General features: G+C 52.2%; 1 protein-coding gene across 4 annotated transcripts in view; it reads right to left on the bottom strand.

Annotated features, from left to right (window-relative positions):
• The window catches only part of CEMIP (cell migration inducing hyaluronidase 1), a 163094-nt gene that overhangs the window by 74219 nt on the left and 74940 nt on the right, over positions 1 to 13935 (bottom strand). For 2 of the 4 annotated variants that reach the window (XM_057543264.1, XM_057543265.1), the window contains exon 5: positions 2049 to 2768. The exons of 1 other annotated variant lie outside the window; for it this stretch is intronic. Coding sequence is in view for 1 of the 3 variants with exons in the window: in XM_057543262.1 (XP_057399245.1) it covers positions 998 to 1029 (32 nt within the window). In the remaining 2 variants the exon portion in view is untranslated. Of the gene's footprint in view, positions 1 to 997; positions 2000 to 2048; positions 2769 to 13935 lie in introns of those variants that run through there. One more of the 4 variants, XM_057543262.1, reaches the window with a different exon arrangement.

The following is a 13935-nucleotide window of genomic DNA, read 5'->3' as shown; positions in this document are numbered from 1 at the left end:
GAGGCCGTGCCAGTATGGGCATACTCCAGCTGGCCAGTGCAAAGTCCTCAGCTGCCGTGACTCAGGGCTGGGCAGATCAGGGCATGACAGCCCTGTCACTGTCCCGTCTGTGTCCTGCAGCTCAGAGACCCGGTGACGGATGGGATTTCATCCTTGGCGTGCGAGCTCACTACCCTCCAGAATGAAGGGGTTTTTTTTCCCTTAAGTTAAAAAACAGAGAAAAACAAAAAATATTCCCACTGAACATGAGCTGGAAAATAGATGCCACCAACTTGCTGTGTGATCTCAGCTGATTTGATTAACTTCTCTGGGCTTCAGTCTCCTAATCTGAAAAATGAGGATGTGGACTAGCTGATTTCTAATATCAGTCTGTGCTTCTAAAACAAGTCTTGATGATAATATTGAGATCCTAAATATGATGCCTGTGTGTTATAAACCCTTCTAATATTACCCATCCAAGAGGAAGGCAGGGCAGAGATAGCTAATTGTCCCCTAATATCCATTTTTCCCTGGAAAAGAACCCCTGGGTTTTTGTCTGGGCACACAGCCACCTAGAATAAAGGCTACCTTCTCCAGTCTCTCTTACGTTAGTTGTGGTCTTGGAATTAAGCTCTGGCCGATATAGCAAAAGTACAGTGTGTGAATTCCAGGATATGTCCTTAGGGAAAGCAGGAAGCCTTTCTTCCCTCTTTCCTGCTGGCTGGAATATGGATATGATGTCTGGATCTTCAGCAGCTATCTTTGGCCATGTAATGGGAGCCATGTGCTGAAGATGGCAACTCAGAGAGTAAGAACCTAGGCTCTGACCCTGTGGAGACCTGAAACAGCCCTAGACTGTGGATTTATTTTTATGTGTGACGGAATTAAATTAATTTTATTACATTTCTATCTTATGAAAGCCACTTTTTTCCCCCTTGTACTCAGACAGAAGCTGAATACGGGAACCTGTCTAGATAAACCTCAAGACAGGAACTTTAAAAAAAAGATGCCCAATTACCCTTTCATAATATAATGCCTTTGGAGAAACATCTCTGTCTTCAAGTCCTGTGTGCCGCACAGGAGTGCTTAGGCGGGGCTTGGGGGGTGGCCAGCTCCAGCTTCCATGCCCACGTCCCCAGGTCCTCCCCAGAGCATGACTGTAGTCATGCCTGGAAACAAACAGATATTCTCCCACACTGAGAAAGGGGCCAAATGTCTCTCATCCCACACAGGCTCCTTCCTTTGAACGAGCTCAGGGACAAATCTGATCATCCCTGACTTTTCAGCTCCGGGTGAAGCACTTTGTGAGAGCTCGGCAAGAGGGTCTGAAACAGAGCACCCTGGCCCTGTGCCTGGTCCTTCCCGCACAGGTGCGCCGGGGAGGCCAGGGGAGGGAGGAAACCATGCTCTCAGCGTCAATGCCCGCAGTGTCCTCCTGGCGGGCACCCTGCCTGGCCCTGGCCTGATATGCCGAGAACAACAGGACCCATTCTAGTCGCCTCTGCAGGGCCGCTGAAGTCAGGCGTCACAGCATCTGGGAATGGCGCCTTTCCCATGGCCCCCAGAAGAGGAGTGTCTGCTTTCACGCTCTTTGCAATAAAAAGAAGGGGACACCGGGACAGGAGTGCTCTGTGGTCCTCGGGGAAAGCCAGAGCCCAGCTCTCGAGTCTCCATCTGTTTAGAAAAACCAAAGGTAGTTTGCTCTTTGCTGCTGAGAAGCCCCAAATCATCCTGGGGCTCCATGAAGGGAACCCGAACTTTGGGCCGTAAGCTGGCAGAGGAATGTGGCCGGCACCCAGGGTGGAGGTACCCGGGTGCGGGGGGCAGTCTGGGTGCGGGCACCCCTCCCGCCTTAACTGCCGGGTGACCCTCATCCAGACATTCCCTTCTCTGGGCCTCAACTTCCTGTGTGCAGAGTGGAAGGTTGGGGTTCAGGGAATTTGTGGCCCTGACATCTTCTGACCATTTCAGAGACAAAAAAGTAATCACTTTCGGGATGGATGTAAAAACAATTCCCCCTGGCAGGATAATGCTCAAAACCTCTTTTCCCCAACATTCAAGAGAGAGACCTGCTGTATCTGAGTGCCACTGGATACAGAGAGGTCCCCCTGCTCCAAAGAGGTCGCGACCCCACATTGCTGGGGGTGGTCCTCCGCGAGTGGCTTCCAGGGCCTGAGTACAGAAACCTGGGGAAACATTCTGTTGCTGTGAATCCCAAAGCTTCTCAAATTTCACTTGGGAATTCTTCACCAAGAGAGGACAGCTTTCTCAGCTGGCCACTAAAAGCTCTCTGGCAACACGAGTTAGGATTCAGCTTCTCCAGCTGGCAACATACAGTCTTGAAAGGGTGCCCAGCTGCTGAAGGCCTGCGAGGAGTGCACGGTTGGCTAACAATGCTAGAAGGCTCCGCAGGAAGCTGTTGGCTGGAGGCTGGCTGAAGGCTGCCCTTGCTGGGTCCCAGTGGTCCTGAGCTGGCCTCCTCCTTACAGGGTGCGGTGAACCCCTTTGGCAGAGCCATTTGGAAGAGGAAGGGCCGGCACTCCGGGATACTCCACAAGGCTTCACAAGAACAAGCTAAAGTTTTCCAGAAGCTCAGCATCTTCCCGTCCAGCTGCAGCTCCATGCCGTGTTTGCCAGGCCTCACAGGGGCGCGGAGGGGCAGGAGCAAAAGCAGGGACAAGAGGCGTCGCCTGCTACCCTCTGTCTCTGTGTCTCCTCGCTGCTGCCATCACACACCAGGCGCTGGGGCTTTGCTCTTTCTTCAGCTGCCCTGGGGTGGGACCTGCCACCTGCAGAGAGAAAGGAGCAGGGTGTTATTCAAGCCTCCAGAGAGGCCCCTACATCTCTGGGGCAGCAGCATTAGCAAGTACACGCCCCCTGGCATCCCCGACCCCAGGGGGATGCGGGTTCTTGATGCCTGCAGAGCCTGCAGAAGCCAGAACTTTCTTCAGGGATTATCATAAACTACCAAATGTAAAATAGATAGCTAGTGGGAAGAAGCCGCATAGCATAGGGAGATCAGCTCAGTGCTTTGTGACCACCTAGAGGGGTGGGATAGGGAGGGTGGGAGGGAGATGCAAGAGGGAGGGGATATGGGGATATATGTATATGTATAGCTGATTCACTTTGTTATACAGCAGAAACTAACACACCATTGTAAAGCAATTATACTCCAATAAAGATGTGATAAAAAAAAAAAACAAGAAAGAAAGGGAGTAGGGGGTAGTGGGGAGGGTCAGTGTAAGGTCTGAGGCCAGGGGTGAGATGGGACTGCAGGGTGATCCGGAAGCCAGTTTGGGGGAGGAGACAGCACAGTGACAGCTGTCACTCTCCCTGTCACACCCGCACTAAGGCAGTTCTCATTTCATGCAAACCTAGACGAGGCTCGGCTCAGACCAGCAGGACACCGTGGTGACCAGGAGCACAGGCTCCAGAGTCTTCTATCCCAGTCATGCAGTTCACATCGGGGAAAACCATCTGACCACTTGGGCCTCGCTTTTTTAATCTGTAAAACTGAAATAATTGGGACTTCCCTGGTGGCGCAGTGGTTAAGAATCCGCCTGCTAATGCAGGGGACACGGGTTTGAGCCCTGGTCCGGGAACATCCCACATGTTGCGGAGCAACTTAGCCCGTGCGCCGCAACTACTGAGCCCACGTGCCACAACAACTGAAGCCCGCGCACCGCAACGAAGAGTAGCACCCGCTCGCCGCAACTAGAGAAAGCCCACGTGCAGCAGCGAGGACCCGACACAGCCAAAAATAAAAAAAAAATAAAAAAAATAAACCCTGAAATAATGCATCTTAAATTCCAAGGTCATTGTGAGGATCAAACGAGATGCTTTATACAAAGATCGTAAAGCTCTGGGCCTGAGCGGTGGTCAGTGCTCAAGCTGTGGGAGCTGCTGGTTATGAAGGATGCACAGCACGATGCGTGAAAGAGCCTGGGAGATGGAATCTGAGAACCTGGTGTGAGTTCCAACTCCGGCCCTCACCAGCTGTGTGACCTTAGACAAGTCACTCAAACTCTCTGGGCCTTAGCCTTCTCACTTTTTAAATGGGAAAAATAATACTACCCATAACCAGGAGTTACTGTTATGAGGCTCAGCTGAGATTGGCTGGCTCTAAAAACCTCAGCTCATCTATCCTGGTCTCCAGATTATGTCCTGTGGGTGGTACAGAAAAGAATCAGATCTGAATCCTGCCCCCCACCTCCAAGCCCGGAATATCCTACTGTCAAGAGGAGAGAGAGGCAAGCACACGAGGCACTATATTCCAAAATGCCCAGCTGCTCACTTCCTGGGCAAAGGGAGATAAAAGAGATGGTACCACTGTCCAGACGGAACAGTCTGGACATTCCCTCTTTGCCTCACTGAGCGGAGCTCAGGGGAAAGATTTGATTTCAGCCTAATGGATCTGGACACTTCCCTTATGATGACACACGTGTATACAGGCCACTCTGTCTCCTGCTGAGACGGCGGTGGGGGGAGCTTTGGAACAAACGCACCCTCATGAATTCTCTTGGACATCATTTGATTGACTTTTATGCCACTTAATGGTTGAACCTGTTACGGGCGGAACTGTGTTCCCTCAAGAGTCATATGCTGAAGTCTTAACCCCCAGTACCTCAGCATGGGACTGTATCTGGAGAAGGGGCCTTGACAGAGGAAATGAAGGTAAAATGAAGTTACGTGGGTGAGTCCTAATGCAGTATGACTGGTGTCCTTATAAGAAGAGGAGAGCAGGACACAGACACACGGAGGGAAGACCATGGGAAGATGCTGGAGGAAGACGCCACCTACAAGCCAAGGAGAGAAGCCTCAGAAGAAGCCAAACCCGCTGAAACTGTGATCTTGGACTTCTGGCCTCCAGAACACTGAGAAAATACAATTCTGTAGTTTAAGCCACCCAGCCTGCGGTACTCTGTTATGGTAGCCCCAGGAAGCTAACACAGCATCCTTGAGTAAATTCGTTAATCTGTCTGAAGCTCACAGCTTTCTCACCAGCAATGCCAATAATGATAATCATAGCAAACACTAACACAGCCTTTTCTAGGTGTCAGGCACTGCTTTACGCACTTTTCGTCTACTGGCTAATTTAGTCTTTCGTAGCTAGGTGTCGTTATTAATCCCTAGTTTACGGATGGGGAAACTGAGGCACAAAGAGTGTCACTTTTTTTTTGGTAGCCAGGGTACACAGCTAGCAGGTGGCAAAGTTCAAAGCCTTCTCTCTCCTTCCGAAACTGTGCTTCCAATTCCTAAAGATTAAATGATTTGCAATGTCATCTCATTGAGATGTAGAGAATGTAGGAGCTGGTAGGATAGTGAGAGAGAACCCAGCTAGCACTTCTCCAACTTTATTGCACACAGACATCCCCTGGAGAGCAGGCTAGAATGCAGATTCTGATTCAGTAGGTGTGTGGCGGGGCCTGGGATTCTGCTGAGGGTCACAGAGCTAGCAGGGGGCCCATCCAGGATTTGAAGCCAGGAGGTCTGGCTCCAGAGTCCAGGCTTCATAAAAACGGAACAATAACACTACCCCCACCTACCTCCCAGCCAGGCACACGGGGAGGAGGCAATGTTTGATTTGAGCCGTGTGGACAGATTAATGATCCTGACAGCAAACCGGGGTGAAGTTTGGGGAAGGTGGCAAGAATCTCCCTCCAGCTCTCTTGCGGTCAGGAAAGCACTGGTGTTCCCTTTCACTATGACCTAGGTTTCTTGTTCACAGGCCCTAAAATCTGTGCCATGGTTCCTGGAGGGCCCAACGGGGCTCGTGCAGGCTGGGTCACCTGCACAGGCTCGACTCAGATCCTTCTCTGGATAGGAAACCACAGGTCCACCTCAGTGGCTACCAGAAACCATGGAAACAGGAAAGCAGAGCCCCAAGAGCTCGTTCCCTCTCGACACAAAGCTCCCCTGATGAATTGCAGGAACCCCTTCGTAACATTCCCTAGCAGGGGCTCCCCCTCCTCTCCTGAACCAAGCAGTGGGCAGCCAACTCCCTGGTCTGCCGGCCACACATCCCAGCCCAGGCCCAGCTCCCCCCGGCAGAGAAAGGCACCTCTCTGGTCACCTGGTCCTGACGCAGCAACCCCAGGGAGAAGGAGGAGGCAGGAGACAGGGCAGCCCAAGTAGCCTTCTGGATCACAGAGAAACACAGGAAGAGTCCCAAGTCTGGAGAACCCTGGCAGCCCCGAGCCCTTTCTCAGTGTGAGGCTGCTATGCTGGGGACCCCAGGGACAGGAACCCCACTCCCCTCCTCAGAGAGAAGCATTTAGAAGACCCTTGGTTTCTGCAAATCAGAGCATCTCCCAGGGTACCCCATGATACGTGCTCCGCTGGCACGAGCTACTCCTTTCTTTTGGAAACATACCTGCCCTGACCTCTCTCATTGCTGCAAAGATCAAAAACCTTCCCCAAAGACCAGGGACATTCCAAAACCTGGTCTCTTCTCCAGAAACTGGGCTTCTAATTCCTCAAGACTAAGCCACTTGCCAGTTAGCATCAGGCTCACAGAATGCAGGAGTTGATGGGAATCGGAGACCCTTTCCAGCCAGCCCTTGGCTGTGCACCTGAACCACGTGGGAGAACTTGTTAAAATGCAGATTCTCGTCCCACAGGTCTGGGGTGGGGTCTGATTCTGCATTTCCAACCAGCTCTCAGGTGAGGCTGCTGCTGCTGGGCGGTGGGCCATGCTTTGAGTAGCAAGGATCTCGTGCAATCCCACCCTCCCCATTTTACAGATGGGCAAACTGAGGCCCACAGTGCAGAAGATTGTTGCTCATGATCAGGAGCAGTAAATGGATAGAAAAATTGCCATCTGACTCCAAATTATAGGACATGTGTCGCCTTCCCTGCTAACCTGCTTGCCTGGGAGGAAGGGGAAAAGGGGGGAAGACTGGGTCCATCTGTTCCTGCCCCTGTTTCAACTGAGGGTTTAAGTCACAGTTTGGATAGCCTCAGGAACACTTTATACTTCCATAGAGCCTTAAATTATCTTCCCCAAACAAAATACCTCCTTTGATGGGGGAAATCCCCGGTGGGGAGCCACCTGCAGAGCCAAGGAGGAGAGACGCTGCAGATCCCCGTGATATGAGAAATTCACCATCACGGACCACTCCCATCCCCAAGCATATCTGAACAAATCCTGTCAGGTCCTGCTGTGCCATCAAATCCAAATCTCTCATCTCATCACCGAATCAGCTACCGGGGCTGGGAGCGTCAAGGCCTTCACCCATTGCAGCTGGGAGGAAGGCAGCTCTGAAACCAGCCTTCCCTCCCGTTCGTGCAACACACGTGGTCTTAGTATCCCATGAGTGGGCACTGTGCTGGTCCTGGTGGAAAAGGAAGGTAAGATCCCTGCCCCCAAAGAGATCCCCCGGTCCCACCGCCCTCTGCATCAGGCATCGCAGTCTAAATGATGAGGCTGACCCTCCCAGAAAACCAGATGTTTCCTAAGGAAGAGTTTCTCACTTACTCACTTGAGGTTAAACACTGGAGTGAACAGTTTAGCGACAATGACATATCTAACTTGCCCTTTTGTTTAGAGCTATGCCTGTCCAATACAGTAGCTGCTAGTCACACGTGGCTATGGACATTTACATTTAAATAAAATCAGATACAACTAAAAACTCAGTGCCTTGGTCACACTAGGCACATTTTAAGAGCTCGATTGCCATTGGTAGCTCGTGGCTACCATGTTGGGCGTGCAGATCTGGAACATTTCCATCACTGTAGAAACTTCCGATTTAGAGCCTCAATACTCAGAGTGGTTTAGAAGATGAAACTAGAGCTTCGAGACGGTTCGGAGCAACGGTTCTTATGGCGGCGTCCCTGACTCCACCTGTGAGAAACTCAGATTCTCAGTCCCACTCCAGACCTACTGACTTACTGACTCCGCCTCCGGGGGTGGGCCCAGCCACCTGTGCTGTAACAAGCCCTCCAGTGATTCTGACGTTGCTCAAGTCTGAGAACCACTAGTTCAGAGAGTCACTTCAGTCCAGAGACACTTGTCAACCACCAGTTAAGTGTCACTCATGAATACTCGACGGCTCATTGGCTAAGCATGCAGGCTGTGTCACAAGATCCAAGTTGAAGTCTCAGATCTCCCACTTAAGAGCCATGTGTGGGGACTTCCCTGGTGGTCCAGTGGGTAAGACTCTGCATCCCCAATGCAGGGGGGCCCTGGTTCGATTCCTGGTCGGGGAACTAAGATCCCGTATGCATGCCACACCTAAGGGCTCACATGCTGCAACTAAGAGTCCGCGTGCCGCAACTAAGAAGTCCGCATGCTGCAACTAAAGATCCTACATGCCACAATGAAGATCCCTTGTGCCACAACTAAGACCTGGTGCAGACATAAATAAATAAATAAATAAGTAAATTTTTTAAAAATTAAAAAAAAAAAAAGAGCCGTGTATGAACTTGTCCATTCATTTAACAGCCCAAGGCTCTGTTTTTTCAGCTGTAAAAGGGGGGAATCCTTCCAGCTGCCTTCTAGGACTCCTGGATGGGATGGAAAGATGCATGCCACGTGTGTGACACAGTGAGTGGTCCGCTGGGCCGTAAGGTGCCGTGACGTCGGTTTATCACCATCATCCCTGCCTGGTTTCTGTTCACTGCCTGATGCAGCCGATCGCCAGCCTCACTCACTACATGGGATTTTTAACCTCTTTCACTGACAGACTTGTAGCGCTATGCCATCCACTGAGAGGTACCGCAAAATGAGAGATGGTTTCTCAAAAGCTTGACCTAGAGGACTTTACACAGGGAACTTGCGCCCAGTGGGGCAATGTGTTTTTGTAGTGGGGGAAGAAACACAAATATGACTTAATGGAAGCCCCACCCTGGGCTCTGGGCAAAAAGTCCTGCCTGGATAATGTGAAGGGTGGCAGACACGGCAGGCCAGAGTCTTGGGTCCTGAAATAGGGAGCTTTCTTATTAGAAAGAGTACAGAGAGGCTGGAGGAGATGGCTGTCACCTCTGAGGCCCAGGGGGAAGGTGGGAGGAAGTCCTTTCGGTTGGTTCCCTGTTTTATTCCACGAGGGCTTGGCCTTGGCCTAACGTTGAAGCAAAACAGAGCTCCCAAAAGGGAAGAGGAGGGAGCTAGAAATAAATAAATAAAAGATGACTCATGGACACACCCCAGTATTAAATGACCACTTCTCTGGGGGATTCCACGGATGAAGACACGCCACCTGTGGGGTGAGGGGGGATGTTAAAAAGGTGGTGAATGGGGGAAGGAAACAGTACCCAGAAAGCAGATCCATTCTTGGTCCCAGAGTGTTACACGAACTTCCTACTGGCCCCGCAATGGCCCCCCGCATGCTCTGTTGCTTCCTTGACATAAACATCCTTTCTCTGCCACGGTCCTCCCAGCTGCCACGTCTGACCTTTGGAAATTGGCAGTTTGTTTTAAGATTCCATTTCTAATCCCCCTGAGGAATTCCCTCTGGCCCTAAAGTCTATAGCAATTGCTTCTTCCTCTGCATTCACAGCTTACTGATCACATCTTTCTTTGAACTATCTCCTTCTCTCTTTGGAGCTCCTCAATGTTTTCCGCACTGGGCAGCCGGCTCCTTGAGGGCAGCCTCTACGTAAACCCATTTGTCTTTTCCTGCAGCCCAACACACGGGGGCTGCCCAGCGGACGTAGACAATGAGCGAATGGGTTTGCCCAACGATCGCTGGAGGAACAACCCACTTGGCTATTTGCCTGCTCTGCAACTTTTGGGCTCTGTGTCCAATGCTCTCTGAAAAAAACAGGTGGGAGTATGGAAGCAGAAACTGGAGGCATTTAACAAGCTGATAAGTTTTTAAATTATAACTCTTTTTAAAAAAATCTTTTAAGTCCTCAATTGAGGAAAAAAGAGTAACTTCCCTCTTAAAACTGGTTTTCTCCCCCAAGATCACGAAGGAAGAGGGGAAGTCAGATGACTGATACGGGTGCATCTCCCCAGACTCACCAAGTCCAAGGCCAGCCTGCCTCTGCCGCTGTCTGAGATGACCAGAGGCTGCCGCGAAGGGTCCTGGCCCCTTCCACCAACCCCAGTGCTCTCTGGAGAGGGCACTGCCTACTCTTCAAGGTAACCCAAGTGTCCCGGTGTCCCCTACCCTTAGTCCCAGGCATTAGACACCTGACACCCCCGAGCCTCCTTATTCACAGGGGAAGTCCGGCCCCTTGCTTGGTTCCTCTTTCCTCCAGGGTATCTGAGACTCCTCCTAGCCACCTACACGCATCCACAGATCGGTCCTGTCTGCCCCGGGATGCCCCAGCCACTCAGCTCGGGGCTTAGCTGAGCAACAAGCGACATCTCTGCCCCCCGCCGGCTGAGCCCCGCACCGCCCCCCTACCCCCCTGCCGCAGGGGAGGCGAGCCCACTGCTGCCAACTTGGTGCATGGCGCTGGGGCGAGTCCCCACCATGGGAGCTGCCCGTCTCATCGCACAGAGAGGACAAATCCGCCCTGTCACACTCCCACAGCCAGCTGACCAGGCTCCCGAGGTACGTATTCGGTTCTTTCAATGTACCCAGGTCTGGGCAGAGCCCTCTGCTAGGGCAGCTGGGTCCCTCTCTACCCTGTTCCTTTGGCCCCAACATTGAGTCTACAGGGCGCACGATGCTTTCTCCCAGTACAGGACTGCTCTCCCAGGAGCCTCACTGCCCTTCCCTGCCTTTGAGCATACGTCCGGTCTTCCCAGTGCATCAGATGTGTCCATAGATACGCGAGCCTCATCTGGAGAGACAGGGTACGTACGTTCCACCGGTCCACTCCAGCCTTCTCAACCTCTTTAGCCTCCTTACACGTCAGTGGATGCACATAGGTCTTTGGGGACAGGAGCTGTCACCTGACTTCAAGGACAAGTTGACCTGGGTCCCAACTCTGGCTTTGCGGGGCATGATCCGCAGAGGGCACAGCAGCCCCGCCGGCTGGCGCTCCTCTCCTTGCCAAGGGAAAGCTTGTCAGGGAGCCCGGGGTGCTGCCCGGCTACGGGGCTTTTATCCCTTGCACCCTGTCCTGGGCAAACGCCGTGAAGCCCAGCCACCAGAGCCCCGTGCCCCCCGCGGCTGGCAGCTGAAAAATCAACTGATGCTCAGAGCACCCTCATCACAGAGTTCAGCGACCCTCAGAGGGAAGTCTCTCCCGGGACTGAGTCAGAACTTGGAGCTGCCCAAGTTGAACCGTTGGCTACACACCTTCCCCGCTCATGTTGTGTGCTCTGCTAGTGGGGAGGTGACTGTAGCAATAAACACTTCATCAGTTGTGTTTTTTAACTGAAAATACTAGCATCGGCAGTTGGCTTGGCACTTCTCCTGGCCTGAAGTTGCCCTATATGTGCCCACTTGTGTCTGAGGCTCCAGAAAGACTGCTGTGAAATGCTCCAGCCCCTTCCTCACCACCTCCTGGGGTCTTCTGCTGGCCCCCTCTGACCCATCCTCCACACTAAGGGGTGCTGACTCATTCCCACAAATAGCTTTATTTCAAAGAGCATTTTCCCCTGCTAAATAAGAGTGAGGGTGCAGCCAGAGCCGAGGAACGGCAGAGACGAGCAGAGTGCAGGATCCAGTTCCTGAAGCACCTTCGGTGTGAAGTTAAGGAGTTTGGACTTTATCCTAAAAGCCTGGGGGGCCCCTGGCAGAGTGGAGGAGCCAGGGGGACACATGTATTTTATAAAGATGCTGCTGGCAGGGACGAAGGGGAGGGACGGGCAAGAATGGGAGTGCAGCCCGGAGGACTCTGCTGGGGTTGGATTAATTCCACACATATTTATTGAGTGCCTACTGTACGCTGGTTCTAGGCACTGGGCCACGGAGGAAACAATTCAGGTAAAGACCCTGCCCTGGGTTGGGTTAGAGCTTAGTCTAGTGGTGGCGGTGGGGTGGGAGTAGAGAAGGAATAAAGAGCAAATAAACACACCCTGTATGTGTCCAATGATGTTAAGAGCTATAGAGAAAAGTCAAGCAGATTATGCAGCGAGAAGCTGCTATTTTATATGGACAGTCAGGAAAGTTCTCACTGAGAAGGTGCCACATGAGCAGAGACCTGAAGCGACAGGGCAGGGGTGCTGTGAGGACATCCAGGCAGAGGGACCCAGCAGGGGAAGGATGCCAGGCGGGAGCAGGAGGCCAGGCGCTGGAGCTTAATGGGGAGGGCAGAGGATGGCAGGGGACCACACAGCTGGGCGGGGGTGATGAGAAAAACCACGCCTCTCATCACAGCAGGGCCCACATGGCTCAGTGCTTCATCAATTATCCAATCAGGTGGGGCTGGCTTAAAAAAGACCTACTGTACAGCATAGAGAACTATATCCTCCCTCAATCTCAGTCCCCCTGCTTCAAGTGGGGCTGACTCACCCACCTTGGCTCCCGAGGTAGACACGTGACCCAGCCTGGCCAATGAATATGTTCCTTTCCCTGGCTGCTGTGATTGGTTCAGGGATGGTCACGTGACCCAAGACAAAGAAAGAGGGCATGGAACTATTGGGAAAGCTGGTTCTCGTCCTGCCATGGCTGGCAAGCCTGGAGTTGCTGGGGCCATCTTGGCCTCTGTGCTGGGAGAGCCTGCCTGACAGTGAAGCTTGTACAGAGGAAGGCAGAGCCTAGAGATGGAGAGAGATGACACTTGAGCACCCAGATCCAACTCTGCCTGAAGCTAGTGCCGTCCCTGGACTTTTCAACTACCTGAGCCAATAACGTTCCTTTTTGTTTAAGCCAATTTGAGTTGTGTCTTTGACATTTGCTATAGAAACAATCCTGACTCATAAGGAACCAAAAGGGGAGGGCAAGATGGGGGTTAGTTCTTACAAGTCTTTCTGCTCTCATAAGATGTCCATTGCAATCAATGAGGCCTCAAATTACTTTGTTGGGGAAAGAGACTTCCTTTCTCCAATTGTAGCAGGTCCCCCAAACATGCATGTCCCTTGGAAAGGTGACCCACATTAGGAAAAAAGAAAGTCACTGCCACCACCATGGTCTAGGACTTTCCTGTAGGATTCCATAAGAACCATCTAGTGAGGGGCTTCCCTGGTGGTGCAGTGGTTGGGAGTCTGCCTGCCAATGCAGGGGGCACGGGTTCGAGCCCTGGCCTGGGAGGATCCCACATGCCGCGGAGCGGCTGGGCCCATGCGCCACAGCTGCTGAGCCTGCGTGTCTGGAGCCTGTGCTCCGCAACAGGAGAGGCCGCGATGGTGAGAGGCCTGCGCACCGCGATGGGGAGTGGCCCCCGCTTGCCGCAACTGGAGAAAGCCCTCGCACAGAAACGAAGACCCAACACAGCCAAAAATAAATAAATAAATTTATAAAAAAAAAAAAAAAGAACCATCTAGTGGCCTACTCCCCATCCCCACCCCAATCCGTCTTCCACAGACCAGCCAGTCTGCCAGATCATGGCACATTTTTGTTTCAAACCCTCTAATGGCTCCGATCACATGTAGAACGAAGTGAGAACTCCTCATCCAGCCCTGCACAGCCTGCCCTCCTCTCCAGCATCCTCTCACACCAGTCTCCACTCCTGCCACGTTGGCCCCTTTATCATCTCCTCTGAAGACATCAAGCTCCTTCCTGCCCCAGGACCTTTTCACATGCTGTCCCTGGAATGCTTTCCCCCACTCCAGCCATCCTTGGGTCTCAGTTAAAGCCCAGACGGAGTCAGCCAAGATGGCAGACTACAAAGACCCTGAGTTCACCTCCTCTCACGAGCACACCAAAATCACAACTATTAGCAGTACAACCATCGATGAAAAGCCATGTTCTTAGAGATGCTTTTCCTGACACCTTCTTCCCATCTGAAGAAGGTCCTCTCTGACAGTGCCTGTCACAGTGTCCTCTCTTCACTTGCCACAGTTTATAATCATCTATTTGCTTGTGAGTTTGCTTATTGCCCATAGGCTTCCTGCAGGGAGGTTCTGGGACCATTGGTGGTACTTCTCAGAGTGCGGTCCAGGGACCAGCATCATCA

The sequence above is a fragment of the Balaenoptera acutorostrata genome, chromosome 3, assembly GCF_949987535.1.
Source record: "Balaenoptera acutorostrata chromosome 3, mBalAcu1.1, whole genome shotgun sequence".
In the NCBI taxonomy this organism is placed as follows: Eukaryota; Metazoa; Chordata; class Mammalia; order Artiodactyla; family Balaenopteridae; genus Balaenoptera; species Balaenoptera acutorostrata.
This window is presented reverse-complemented; position numbering and strand designations above follow the sequence as displayed.